Source organism: Rhinolophus ferrumequinum, chromosome 8, assembly GCF_004115265.2.
Source record: "Rhinolophus ferrumequinum isolate MPI-CBG mRhiFer1 chromosome 8, mRhiFer1_v1.p, whole genome shotgun sequence".
NCBI classification, from domain to species: domain Eukaryota; kingdom Metazoa; phylum Chordata; class Mammalia; order Chiroptera; family Rhinolophidae; genus Rhinolophus; species Rhinolophus ferrumequinum.
In genome coordinates this window covers 57,356,074-57,370,118 of record NC_046291.1, presented here as the reverse complement: position 1 = coordinate 57,370,118, position 14,045 = coordinate 57,356,074, and the positions used below count along the sequence as shown (strand labels likewise).

The window sequence follows — 14,045 nt, the reverse complement described above, 5'->3', positions numbered from 1 at the left end:
ACCTGCTCTGCCAGAGTGGTGTTAAGCATTGCAAGGTAAGCAGTTGTTTCACATGGTGTGCTTTGTGAGGACCTGCTGACAAAAAGTATTTGTCACCTTTCTCCACCAGATGTCCCAGTGTCTGAAATTACCCAAAAGGCCTAGCTTTTGGGCCAAGGTTAAATATTGCTATAAAGCTTTACCTATTTAAACTGATTTCAGGTACTGATTATTTCTTAAGATCACATTAGCAGTGAGAGCAGAAAGTAGGAGTTCAATACAAGGAAGCAGAACTCTCACTTTTTTTGTTTTTCCAAAAATATTTCTCTAGGTATGTCACACATTTTCTGCAATACTACCCATTAATACTGCAGACTACATGGGAAGCTCACACTAATTTTGCACCATGTCTCTTAATTCCCAAGAGGAATAAAAAAAACATACATTTCTAAAATCTTTATTAAAATTCATATTTTCTTTTTAATAAATTATTTACAAGGAAATTTATTCAAACCTTTGTAACAATAAACAATGTTACAAAAATTTTTATCAGAGAACAATTGTATTTTAAATGTATTTCCTGCAGTAAACTCAATATTCCTTAGAAAAGATATAGGATACTCAATTACTTAGATTTTAACAAAATATTCTTTATATAAATGGGTTATAATCTTTACCACAGAGACACCAAATCTCATCTAATCAAGAGAGTCAATCATATACACCAGCTCTCATTCACCTCCTCCATCAGAAAACATCCATTTGACATAGCACTTCTCTTTACATACAACAGCGGCCTCTGCTGGAGAAAGAAAGGTATGCTTCTGTTACAGAGTTAGCTCAAACCTATTCTGAGCTGGAAGAACTCAGATTCATTTCCCACTTAACCAACAAACTAAATTAAAATAATCTTCAAGGTCTTAAAGATGTGCGGGCCTTATCAAGTATATCCTTTCTTATTTTTGGATAACTTGGATGTGCTTCAAGAACCTGCAAAAACAAAAAGCCAAAAACAAAAAATCAAAACAAGCAGCACAAGAACTTGTAATTATTATCGAGAACTGGAGAAGGACAAAACGTACTAGAAATGAGCAGTACAGTTGAGATTTCATTGTATTAATACTGCAAATATAACCACAAATTTTAAAAGTGACATCTGAGATGTGACTTGATGACTCATTCATATTACTAATAATTAGATGAAAACAGTAGAATATGAATACTACATGTGGAAAATACAACATATACAATTACTTCCTTAACAGGTCAGTTGCAGAAAACAACTATTATCAATGATTCAAAATATTTTTTATAAATTTAGCTATTTGTGCATGATATTTAATAAACCCTTAGAGAGTTGTTTTTAACCAGGAGCATACATCAGATTTACGTACAGTGATTTTGAAACATACACATTTCCAGGACGATTGAGTCTAGGAGGGCGGAGATAGTCATTTAAAAAAAACCCAAAACTTCACAAATAGTTCTAATGTATAAACTGACTTTAATATGAAATACTGGCTTACAGAGACTCAATAATCGATAGCAATGACTGAGGCCAAGGATTTACAATAAGGATGCTGAAACAGCTATCTGAGATAAGGCGTATTACACAGCTCTTTTCTAAGGAGCTTTGCTTAGAGCCCTTAACAATGTTTAATATAATGCTTTATATGGAATATCAACAGGACAATGTATATATAAAGAAACTGCAGATTCTAAAACTGCAACTTAAATATTTGTCATTTTAGTAGGGGATCATTTAGTAGGGGATCAATTACACAAATGTAACTGAATGACTTCTAAATTACAGACAGGTCTTTTATGTGTAATGTATAAATCTGAATCCTAACAACCAGACTTAGACACCTTCACAAGAATGTCTTCTTAGAACAATGATCTGGAGAATCTGTAACAATGTTCACGTATCTTCTGATTTAAAGACTATCTGTTATTTAACGTGCATCTCCTCTGGCCTCTGTCTTTAAATGGACACAAAGATTTTATTATTTAAGGTGTAACTAAAGGCATATGTTTGATTTAAGTAAACTTTATTATTTTCTAAAGTTTGAAAAATGATCATCTCTCCCAGACGTATTTGGTAAGTCACTTAAGTACAATAATCGTACATCCTCTATCTCTATACATGTACATCTTGAGGTTAACTAAGAGTGGGAAATTACATCTGAAAATTTTAAGAAATCTAAAGTTAAGTGTTACCTGGTGACATATGTCAATTGCATCCACATATCTTTTTGCTTTTAAGTAATTAAATGCCAGTTTGTATCCTGTTAAGACAAAAAGCATAATGTTATAGTACTATCTGTAAAGCACATTGCTAGTTTACCTGTTTTGGCCCCCTCCTTCATTTGCTTGCTTATTAGAGAACTCTTAACAGAGGCTGGTAGTACTATGGTACTTGCATGTGGTACCACATCATCAGAAGTGACGAGGTAACAAAAGGTGGAGTGACATGAAAGGATAACAGGTAGGAAAGAAAATGGAGTAGGAACAAAGGACCACAGTGAATATACTGTTGGGTTAGAAGACTGCCACACCACAAATGTGGTTTTGCAACTTACAGATTGCAGTAAAAACTCATCAAGGGCAGTAAGTGATAACACAACTAATCATTTATACAGTACAGATTTAGTTAGCACTTAACGCATCAGGCAAACTGGTTCCTACAGTCATGAGGTTTACATTCTATTAGGAAACAAAGTACATTACTTAAGTAATTATGTAAGTAAATGAATAATTTCAAAACTGCGATAAATGCAATGAAATCAAGGTACAGGCCAAGTGAGCTATATTAAGAAACCTGATTGGGGAGGGGATGGGCATCAGGCAACGTTTGATATCTGAAGAATGAGGCATAGACTAAGTCAAGAGGGCGGAAGCAAGAACACTTTCAGGCGGAGGGAACTCTATGTGTAAAGGACACATAGGAGCCATACGGACCTAGAGGACATGGTGAGAAGCAGAGCAGGTGGGAGAGTGGACTAGTCATCAGATATTTCACACCAGTGATGACTAACAATTATCACAATTACTGATATTGAAATGTCATATTTCAAATAGCGACAATTTAGAAGAAAGGTGTTAAGACATTCTTAAATGATTGTTGTTCTCCTGTAAGAATGCTATAATAGTAAGTAAACTAAGGGAAAGATAAAAAAATAATGGTGGCACTGTGTATGCTATAAATAATATATGGTATAACATGATGTAAAATAATGTAATTGATAAATTAAATATTTCACTTTAAAACTTAGAAATATGAAGGGAAATCTGAATGCTGATCTTGTGTTCTAATCATACTGTGTTTCCCCGAAAATAAGACCTAGCCGGACCATCAGCTCTAATGTGTCTTTTGGAGCAAAAATTAATATAAGATCCGGTCTTATATTAAAATAAGACCGGGTCTTATATAAGACTGGGTATAATATAATATAATATAATATAATATAATATAATATAAAATAATAGGTATAATATTGGGTCTTATATTAATTTTGCTCCAAAAGATGCATTAGAGCTGATGGTCCGGCTAGGTCTTATTTTCGGGGAAACATGGTAGTACCAAAACAAATTTTTAGAATTTCAAACAAAACTGTTTGAAAAGAATACATAGCTAATGTAGTCACATGGTAGTGAAAAGTAAGAAATGGAATTATCTAAAATTCATGATATCTGACACACACACACACAACCAGGACTGTCTTAGATGAAAACAGTAAATTTCAGAGAGGCAAACTTGATATCCTTACAAAGAAATTCTAGCTTGATATCCTTACAAAGAAATTCTAAAGTGGACTAATAAATAGAGTTTGTGACATTTGAAAAGGAAAATAATTTAAGATGTCATGCCAAACCTACTTTACATGGCAACTAGAGTCAAAAAAAAACTAATTGGATGCAACTAGATTTAGGTTTTGGCTTCTGGCTTCCCGACTAGCTTTGAGACCTTAGGGAAGTCACTTCAGCTGTCAATTTCAAGTTTCCTCACCTAAAAACGGGGATAATAACTCTTCTTTTTTTTAGTATAATTTAAAGATCAAATGAGGTACTTTCTGTGAAATGCTTTTAAAAATTTTAGAGTAGCACACAGATATTGGCAATTTTTTTTTCCTCTTTTCCCTGCGACAACACTACATTAGAAGTACCAAGTTTTAATGCTGGAAGAAACTTGATAGGTAGGCTATCTTGTTCAAAAACATTTAGAGAGGAAATAAACGGCTAAGAATGACAAAACATGTGCACTGCAGCTGCATTATGCCTGCCAAGCTTCTAAGAATTCAACCTTATATAATGGCGGGGGGGGGGGGGGGAATGGAGAGAGAGAGAGAGAGAGAGAAAGAGAGAAAAACACATCAGTGTAATCAGCCTGGTGACTGTCCTGTAACCTGAGAATGGGTGTGAAGGGAGGAAACGCAAATGGATTCTTCCCTCATTGGATCTCACTTCTGAGTGCCTTTCATAGTGACAATATTCAAGCTTGAGTCTACAGAAAGAACACGACCATATTAATGACATCCTGACAAGTGAAAAAGTGAAATGCATTCTTCACATGGCCAGGCAGACTAGGCGTGTTGGATGCGATGATAATGTTAAGAAAGAAACTAAAGAATTAATTGAGAACTTCAGAGAAATGCTTGCTCAAGAACACAGAGGAACTGATGAAATCATGTATAAAATGCAAAGATGACACAATGAAAGAAAGAGTATTTGCTGAAGTGCTCCAAGAACCAGAATATTCAAATAATTTAGCTTCTAAATGTATTCCTTTTGTGGAATAAAGCATCAAAATTTACATATATTTTAAGGATTTTATGGAATTTTCATTTTATAAGTTGACTTTATTCTGTACAATGCACAATTCCTGAGAAGGAAAAATATGATCAATAAATATTAGTTTCTCTGCTCTATACAAGTCTAGTAAAATAACAGACCCCAGAAAAATTACAATGTCAGGGAAGTCCTGAACTGATAGCCATTAAAAATGACCTATCTGACTGTAAATTAAATGCATCCATACTGTGATATGGCTGCTAAAAAAACAGATGTCACTTTAGGTTGAATTAACAATGACTAAATGCCTAATTAAAAAAATAGCTTCACTATAAATACAATTAATTCTTAAATCATATTTGTTCATTTCTGGTACAATAGGTCGGGAGGGACATGGACAAATAAAATTCCCTTTTTCAAACTTAACTGGCCATGGAATATTATCTCCTCTGACTCACCTCTCTCTCTCTTTTTCTTTGTCGGTCTCTCTTTATCTCTTTTAATAACTATTAATATCTCACCAAGTATTCCAAAGCACAGTCTGGGAAACACTATTTTAGAGTTTCTAGGCGACAGCAACAAGGAGGGTGAAAGACTCAGAAGCAGGTTCTAGAAGAATGGACGGGTAAGTGAGGATGCTTTAAAGAGAAACCTCAGGAGAGCCATGAAAGAAGTTTGGAATTAGAGGCCCTTATGTGTAAGAGGAAAAGGACTCTGTGGGTTGCTCCAGGAAACAAGACCTGGAAGTTTCAAGGAAGCATATATCAGCTCCATATAAAGGAAGAGAAGCATGGGATGATCTCCCTTACAATGTGGGGAAACGGAGTCATTACGTACATTCCAGATGTCCCTCATCTGTTAGGGTAGTTGGAGACTAGCAGTCCTCAAACTAATAGTCTACCACTGGGATAAGATGATGTTTCTAGAGGCTCAGGAGGAAAAAAAACCCACCATGTTTCATGGTCCAATTACTGCAGGAAACATGTCCTCTCTGTGATATCCATCATAATATACATCAGAGTTTAAAGGCTTTGAGAATTTCTGCAGTATAGAAACCTGTAAAACTTGATTTCATGCAGTTTTCCTAACTTCCTTGACAATGGAACACTTTTCCCCACAGGATTACCCTTATAGAAATAGCAGAGGGTGAAGGGAGAGAAAAGGGCAGAATTAGATTAGATGTACTCTAAGGTGACTTGGGGACAAATTTGAATCTCGGGAAATTATACTTAATAACTACAGAGGGTTCCAAAAAAATGTATACACATTTTAAGAAAGGAAAAAAACTGTAGTAAAATTGTAATACTCAATATATACCGATAAGAAAAGATGAATACATAAATTTGTATAAATTTTTTTGGCACCCCCCAGTATTAGTAGCTGATAATCTATTATGAATACAAAATTTATTTTTTGGAAGTACTGACAAAGGAAGTTGGCTCTTAATGTGTATTTTGTTCTTGAAAAGAAAGTCAAATGCATTTCAATGAAGATTTACAAATAAAACCCAAGTTTCCTGTGAAAACTTAGGGTCTAATTTGTTAAGCTCACCTACAGCTGGATTTGTCTGATTGCCATGTTTCCATGCCATCTCATAGTTTAAGGCAGCATCTGTATACGCTTGTTCTTTTTCCATAATGTACCCCATATATTCATAAGCTTTGCAGCAAGACTGAAAAGGAAGATGTATAAGTAGATTAAACTCGATACCACTAAGATTTTACGGGGCGCTTATGACTATAGAGGTCAACCATATTAACTCATTTGAATGGCACATAAGAAAATGGTTTTCAGCTTTGGCTATGGAATCAAATCATCTAAGGGACTTAATAAAAGATTATGATGCCAAATCCCCCACACCAAACCCACAGAATCAGGAATTTTGGGTGAGAGGCAAGGACATTTGTATTTTATACATATACATGTATAGTTTTCATTACAAATAATTGTAACACTTACAAATACAGAAATGACAAATACAGAAATTACAAATACAGAAATGAGCCCTATGAACCCCTATCTTCAACAATGAACTCAGAATGTTTCACCTCTACCCCACACACTTGTGCTTCTGTATTATCAGATAAAAACTCAAATATTGTATCATTTCATCCATAAATATTTTAGTATGCTGTTCTAAAAAGGACTTTCTTCAAACATAACCACAATTTGTCATACCTAAATGTAACAACTCTTTGACACCATCAAATATCCAGTAACTATTCAAATTTCAAGTCTGAATTTTTTTTTTTTTTTAGTTTGTTAGGATGAGGATCCAAATAAGGCCCACGCAGTGTGACTTGCTGAAACACTGCTCGACTTTCTTTTGATTTAGAGGTTTCCTCTCCATCACCCTCTCTGTTTTCTTGTAATTAAATGTAGCGGAAGCAACAATGTTTGTTACAGAGTTTCTCAAAGCCCAGACTGAGTTGAGTGCATTCTTGTGGTGTTTATGTCATATGTTACTATGTCACTGATACTTCCTGGAAATTGTAATTAGACCTAGAGGTTTGGTTTGATTTTGGTTTTGGGGGAAAGAGGTAAAAATTCTTAATAGAACAGTGCCCCACCAAGCCACTTTGAAGCCTGCGGCAAAAGAAAAATATGTGCAAACCAGTGTATGTTTTTAGGTATTTTATAATGGCTATTTTTTTCTAGAATGTTAAATTTAAAACATTGAAAATTGACAAGTAGCTATATTAAAACACATTATTTTAAGTTTGAATATTTTATTTATACCCAGTTATTACAATTTTATTTTCTTGACCTTAATGCAAGAAAATATATCAATACTTTCATTAAAACCATTATCCATTAACAAATACATATAAACACAGATATTGGGGTTCACATTTTCCCTTTTGCTTCAGGCTTCAATATAGTGCAGCACAGCACTGTCAGATCCTATTTAACATTTTGATATTTTGATATTTTAAAAAAATATTGCATTGAATTATTTATCTGATTACTACAATTGACAGAATGTTTGTGTTCCCCACGCCCCCAATTCATGTAGAAATCCTAACCTCCAATGTTTTGGTATTAGGAGGTGAGGTCTTTGGGAGGTGATTAGGTCATGAAGGTGGAGTTCTGATGAGTGGGACTAGTGCCCTTATAAAAGATGAGGGAGGGTCCTTGTGCCCTCTCTTTCCACCACGTGAGGATACAATGAGAAGTCAGTTTCTGCAACCTGGGAGAGGGCTCTCACCACATCCCATCCATGCTGGCACCCTGATCTCAGACCTCCAGTTTATGGTACTTTTTTATGGTGGCACCACCTGGATTTTAAGTGTCCCTTTAAATTTTAGACCCAAAGGGAGTGTTTCATTTGTTTCACCTCAGTCCAGCCCTGTCATAATGATGTGTTTTTCTATCAGGAAGCACATAATATCTGATTCTTTTTTTGTGATGTTATACCCATTCATTAATTCATCAGAGTTGAAAAATGATGATATTCTATCATACTTTCTTGATTTATTAGCAGGAAAACATCTATAATGAGAAATGTCTCTTTTTCTACTATTTTGTTACCCAGTAGTATAGTTAGTTCATACACAAAAGGCAGGATAAATGCTTAATTCTTTACCTTCACTTGCCAGGTTTAGAAATAGTTCATTAGCATATTTCAGTGATAATAAGTTTTTTTTTTTTATCTTTATAAACTCAAGGATTTCAACATATTTAGTTGTTTCAATTCATTGCACCTCTTATTCTACTGATATTTAAAGTGTCCCAACTTTTGCTAGTGGGAGTGTCTTCAAGTTGGCTCCTGAGTCCTTGACATGACTCAAATCATCTTAGATAGCTTCCTTGCCATCTGGTATGACAAGATGGTCTAGTGTCATCTTGTACATTTCCTGTCCCAGATCTGGATGATCTCCATTTTTTAATTACATAATTCAAGGTTTCTAAGCTCTAGTTCCTGAACCTTATGCTTACAATACGGACAAGCCTAATCAGCAGGGCTCACGCCTCTAAAGTAGCCATCGTGTTCAAACGTGCTGTGTCTCACTGCCACATTCTGGCAAACTGAAATTCTATCTGGATTGAAACCTTACTTCCCATGCCATCCTGCTTAATCCTACACGTGGCATAGAAGGGTCAGCCAACTGGCAGCTTTGATTTTTCAAAGCCTAATAATAAGTACTCTGTGTTTCAAGGCCAGTTTAACTTAAAATTGGATCTATAAACTATATATGGATAAATGACTTGATGTTTTAGGTTTTTAAAGTTCCTAATAAAGTAACCGAATAGTATCTGATGACCTCTTTAAAATACAAATAAACCATTTTGAAGTTTAATTTGCTCAGAGAATAAAACATCGATTTTCTATGATTAAGATCTGAAGTAACTGATATGAATCTATAAAGATCGATATCCCCAAGTTTCTAAGTTGAGTACAATTATTTCTCAACAAATAGTAACTAATTCTTAACTTAAAAAATGTTTTAATAAGACATCGTTTTTTGTGATTAAACACCAAAATACAATGCTAGTAAAGAGACTTAAATTCTAAGGACTTTCAATTTACACCTAAAGATAAGGACTTTTTATTAAACAAATCAAATTAAATGCTGAAAAGACTTTTCCCCCACAAAATATATTATGCCAGTGGATTCTACCCTGTTTCACCGAAAATAAGACCTAGCCGGACCATCAGCTCTAATGCGTCTTTTGGAGCAAAAATTAATATAAGACCTGGTATTATATAATATGATATGATATGATATTATATTATACCCAGTCTTATATTGTATTATATAAGACCTGGTTTTATATTATAGTAAAATAAGACCAGGCCTTATATTAATTTTTGCTCCAAAAGACACATTAGAGCTGATGGTCTGGCTAGGTCTTATTTTTGGGGAAACACAGTAATAATGTGGAAATGGTATGCAGTTGCAGTGAATTCATCAAGTATTTCTTAATGGAGGACAGACGTTTGCAATTAATGTTCTTTTGCAATTTTCATTAGTCCTATGATGAGATTGGTAATCACAGGCAAACACTTGACATTCTGAGAACACTTTATGTAAGTAGGGCATACTACAGCTGAAACTGGAAACTGCATAAATAATTTTTTTTCAAATTTTCAGTTTTAAGGATAAACAGCTTCTTTCTTATTATTAATGTTTATTTCCTGATTGTGGTTAAGAATAAACATTTAATTATCAAAACACACAGAGGAATTCTTAGACATGGAACACCACTTTATAATAAGAAAGCTTATACAACAAAGGTTAACCGTTATTTCTTACTTTTCAATCACCTACCCTATTATGACGTAGGCATCGTTTTAATAGTTCTTCTGCCATGTCGTATTTTGCTGATTGAATATAAATATCAGCAAGTAGCAGCCAACTCCTTTCGAAGTCCTCAGCATCAATAGGATTCCAATTCATTTTTGCAATCCGCTTCAGCTGGTTTCTGGCTCTTGGAGTCTGTTTCAAGATCATATAAGCAGTTGCCATTCCCAAAAGTGCTGGAATATGATCCTTCTGTAAGAAAACAGAACTTTAGACACCCAGATACACCAATATAAATGAATGTCCTATGTTTAAAAGGAAAACACATGGAAAGCAGCAAGTGCTACATAATGTGAGAACCGGCCAGTGGATTCTATTTCTGGCTCCACACAGGTAACTGTGACATGCTCACTATTTAACACATCCAGTAAACTCAAACTGCCATGAAGACACCTGGTGAGGTACTGTGTGGTCAGTGTAATCCTAATTGAACATTTGTGTTTCAAATTTAGCATTTTGAGTCCTTTGTTTCTTCATCTGTAAAATAGAAGTAACAGAATGATTTACTTGCAATGGTTTATCTTATCCACATGGACTCTATTGCCCTTTTCCTCTCTTTTAATTTTCATTTTATTCAAAAACCTTTTCTCCCAGTAAAGTTTGAACAAAGAAGTATTATAAATAAGGTATGCAATTAATTAATCACTTGGAAATTATATGAAATAAACTCATGTCTTAAAATATGCTTTTAGATTTGGAGTCTGAAGCTTCTTGATAGTGTCTATAAAACACGTTCTTTTACACAGAGTTCAGAGTCAGAAAATGTCACTCTCTAAAACCAATAAAAATCAGTATAAAATGGAGGCCATTAGCGATCTCTCCAGAAAACCAACTTACCTAAGCAATAATGTGTATGTCCCTGATAAAGCTAGAGTAGCTCTTAAATTTCAGAAGAGGGCTTGTGTTGCTTTTATGAAGAGGAAGGCTTCAGTTTAAAGTATAAATAAACAATAAGAAACTGATTTAGAATTATAGTATCACGACTATAATAAAGTTGCACTATAAGATAGCGAGTTTGAGTAACTAATAAGGAACAAAAGGATAGTAGAGTAGTAAAACGTTCAATGTCCAACACTGATCATGGATGGAAGTCAGAAATAACTCTGGATTAGAAAAGGGCAATTCATTACAGCTTGATGAAAACAGCTTTTAGGAATACACAATTTTCCTGGATCTAATTTTATATCTATGAAAAAACTTCCAATGCGTAATTTTTTTTCTCCTCAAGGAATGGCAAAATGGGTTATATTTGAGTGCCAGATCCAACCAACTGGTAGTAAATTCTGAAGACATGTGTGGGATATTATCATTTACTGAGCCCCACCCCACCCCCAGGAGGGCTAGGGAGGAAAGTAAACAGATGTCCGTGAAGTATTTGTCAGCCAGGTCCTAGGCCAGCCCATGAAGAGAAGGGTCCTGTAAAAATGTCCAGACCTGTTCACATATTAAAAATATCCCATACTACACATTTAAAAATAAGCTCTCTGATTTTAAAACCATACACCTTGAGTTTGATTAGAATGAAATCAATTCCTCACAGACTGACCACTCCTGAGTGAACTGAAGAATAGTTTCTAAAACTACAAACCTGAGCGCTAACCCCTGCATTAGACGTACGATGTCTTTTATGGTACAGACATCCTAAAGCATTCAGCCAGCTTCTCTCTCATGTTCAGCCACTCTAAGCTGCAACAACTTTAGATCACAAAGGACAATATAGCTGTATTACAAATAACATACTTTTATGGTTCAAGGTAATGGGATGAAAGCAAGTGAGAACGCTTTGCTTGGGTTTAATGTATTTTCCACTATTTCCTCCCATGACTTCCTGTCACATCCCTCTTTTTCAATCTATCTGAATGCTGCATAGTGCCAGGAATATACCCTATGCTTCCCTGCCTCCCTGCCTTTGTTCCTCTTCTCCACTTCCCCTAGAATGCAGTTTCTCTATCTCTGCCTGTGAAAATGAAATTTATCCTGGTTCTTCTTAAACCATATCTTCTCCACAAACAGGTCTCTCAACTCTCCTTAAGACTGTTTCCCACAGCACTTTAATTTGTAACTCTAGGACAGAATGTCATAGATTTTGTTTCCTACCACAGTCCGTAAGCTTTCTCATCTTCTCTAGGTGATGAGCAATTCAAGAAAAGGGCTATACTTGGTTTATCTTTGTGCTTCCCACTGTGCTTAGCACCCACTGGTTACTTAATGAGTATTCATTATATTTAATAAATGCAGCCTATGAGTTAAAAGAAAACAATGCAAGATACATTTCTTGTTAATGAAACTTCAGTTCACACATCAGTCTTTGGATTAAATAGAGTTGAGGATAGTATGTTACTAATCACATAGGTAGAATGATAAAAAATAATGCAGTCACACCAACCCGAAAATTGACTTAGTCTCTTTCTAGGAAATAGCTGCATGTCACTCACCGCTTTGGGCGTTTTTTCTCAAACCTCACAGTTTAAACGCTCTTGTTACATTATAGAATGCTACTTCACAACATTCAGTAGCTACACCTTCCTTGAAATGGTGCTTCGTCAGGTTCTTACAGATTTTCTTGGACTTATATAACAGCCATATTTCTGGTCTCTGTTCAGTCAGCCACTGTCATCCATCTGCTGCCACACAGCCAATTCTGCTGAGCACAACTCCTGAGAACTTTACTTCAATGTCAGCAGAAGGCTCGGATCCAGGATGTTATTGCTGCTGAGGCTCCCTCGCTGTTTTGTTCTAAGAGTGACTCACAGTGGTAATAACGGTAAAAGTGGCAAACACCATATAGGACACTTGTACCTAAATGGCAATGGGAGTCCTAGGTTTCCCCAAATGCCTCCAGGGTCCTGGGAGGCAGGGGGAAGGGAAAATAGGAGGGGGGTTTGAGTAGTTTATCACTACCACTATGACCTATGAACCACAAAAAAACACTGCATAAGTCTGAAAGTCCTCTGACAGACACAAAATAGTGAGTTTTTGGTGCCTACATTTTTGAGTGGAAGAACATGAAATCCAACGAGTATGCTTAGAACTAGCTATTACCAACTGCTGATGGGGTGGGTGTCTAGAATTCCTTCTTTAATATCAAATAATTCAAGAAATACAGCAGGGTATGAGGGAAAGAAAAAGAGAACACCAGAGAGTGAGAAGGGAGGTGGAACTGAGTGGGGTGAAGAGAAGCCTTTCTAATAAAAATAATAATAATAATAATAATAATAATAATAATAATAATAATAATATTGCAGGGGGTTATTCCAGTGTTGCTAAACTTTTTCAATTATTTGCATAACTGAATTACAAGTTGTCAGTATTGATCTCACTTAGTCTTAGAACTGGAAAAATTTCAAATTCATGTAAGTGAAAAGGTGAGCTATTAAGGCAGCCAGGTGTTTATTTTATTTTCCCTTAGTAAGTTAACCTAGGCTACATTTACGACACAGAACTCCAGGGGATATAGACGTTCCCAGAGGATATAGACGTTCCCTTGAGTATCAATTTATGCCCTCTTGAAGTATTCCCTTTCTCTAGAATTCACCATTCTAATAGCGACAAATATGTCAATAACACATCAAAACAGTAACAGTGTCTCTCTGGAAACAAAAGTAAAATCATGGCAAACTATGTATCTAATTTTTAATAATAGTAAGTAATTATGTTCAGAAAACAAACAACTAATCAAAACACATATTTCTATACTACCAAAGAAAGATAGCATAGCAAGTTGAGAAAGAAAATCTACTAACCTCAGATGTTGCTATTTCAGTGAAGGTATTCAATGCTTGCTCAACATTAGATTTCTGTTTAGTAGCCATTAGGCAATAGTTTTCCATTACGCGAAGCTGTACGTGACCCTGAACGGTCTGAGGTTTTAGTTCTTTAAGGAGCTTTTCTGCCGTTCTCACTGCTAATTGCACAGACTCTTGCTTCTCAGTTGAATTACTGTATACAGTTAAAAATAAATCTCTTATT

The 14,045-nt window shown here is 35.1% G+C and overlaps 1 protein-coding gene across 3 annotated transcripts in view; it reads right to left on the bottom strand.

Annotated features, from left to right (window-relative positions):
• Nucleotides 1-543: 543 nt before the first annotated feature.
• Nucleotides 544-14,045, bottom strand: part of TTC21B (tetratricopeptide repeat domain 21B) — a 66,863-nt gene continuing 53,361 nt past the window's right edge. For all 3 annotated transcript variants that reach the window (XM_033112551.1, XM_033112555.1, XM_033112556.1), the window contains 5 exons: nt 13,820-14,015; nt 10,044-10,268; nt 6,322-6,442; nt 2,200-2,267; nt 544-969 (listed from right to left, as the gene is read on the bottom strand). In XM_033112551.1, coding sequence (XP_032968442.1) covers nt 892-969; nt 2,200-2,267; nt 6,322-6,442; nt 10,044-10,268; nt 13,820-14,015 — 688 coding nt within the window. In that variant the 3' untranslated portion in view covers nt 544-891. The remainder of the gene's footprint in view (nt 970-2,199; nt 2,268-6,321; nt 6,443-10,043; nt 10,269-13,819; nt 14,016-14,045) is intronic.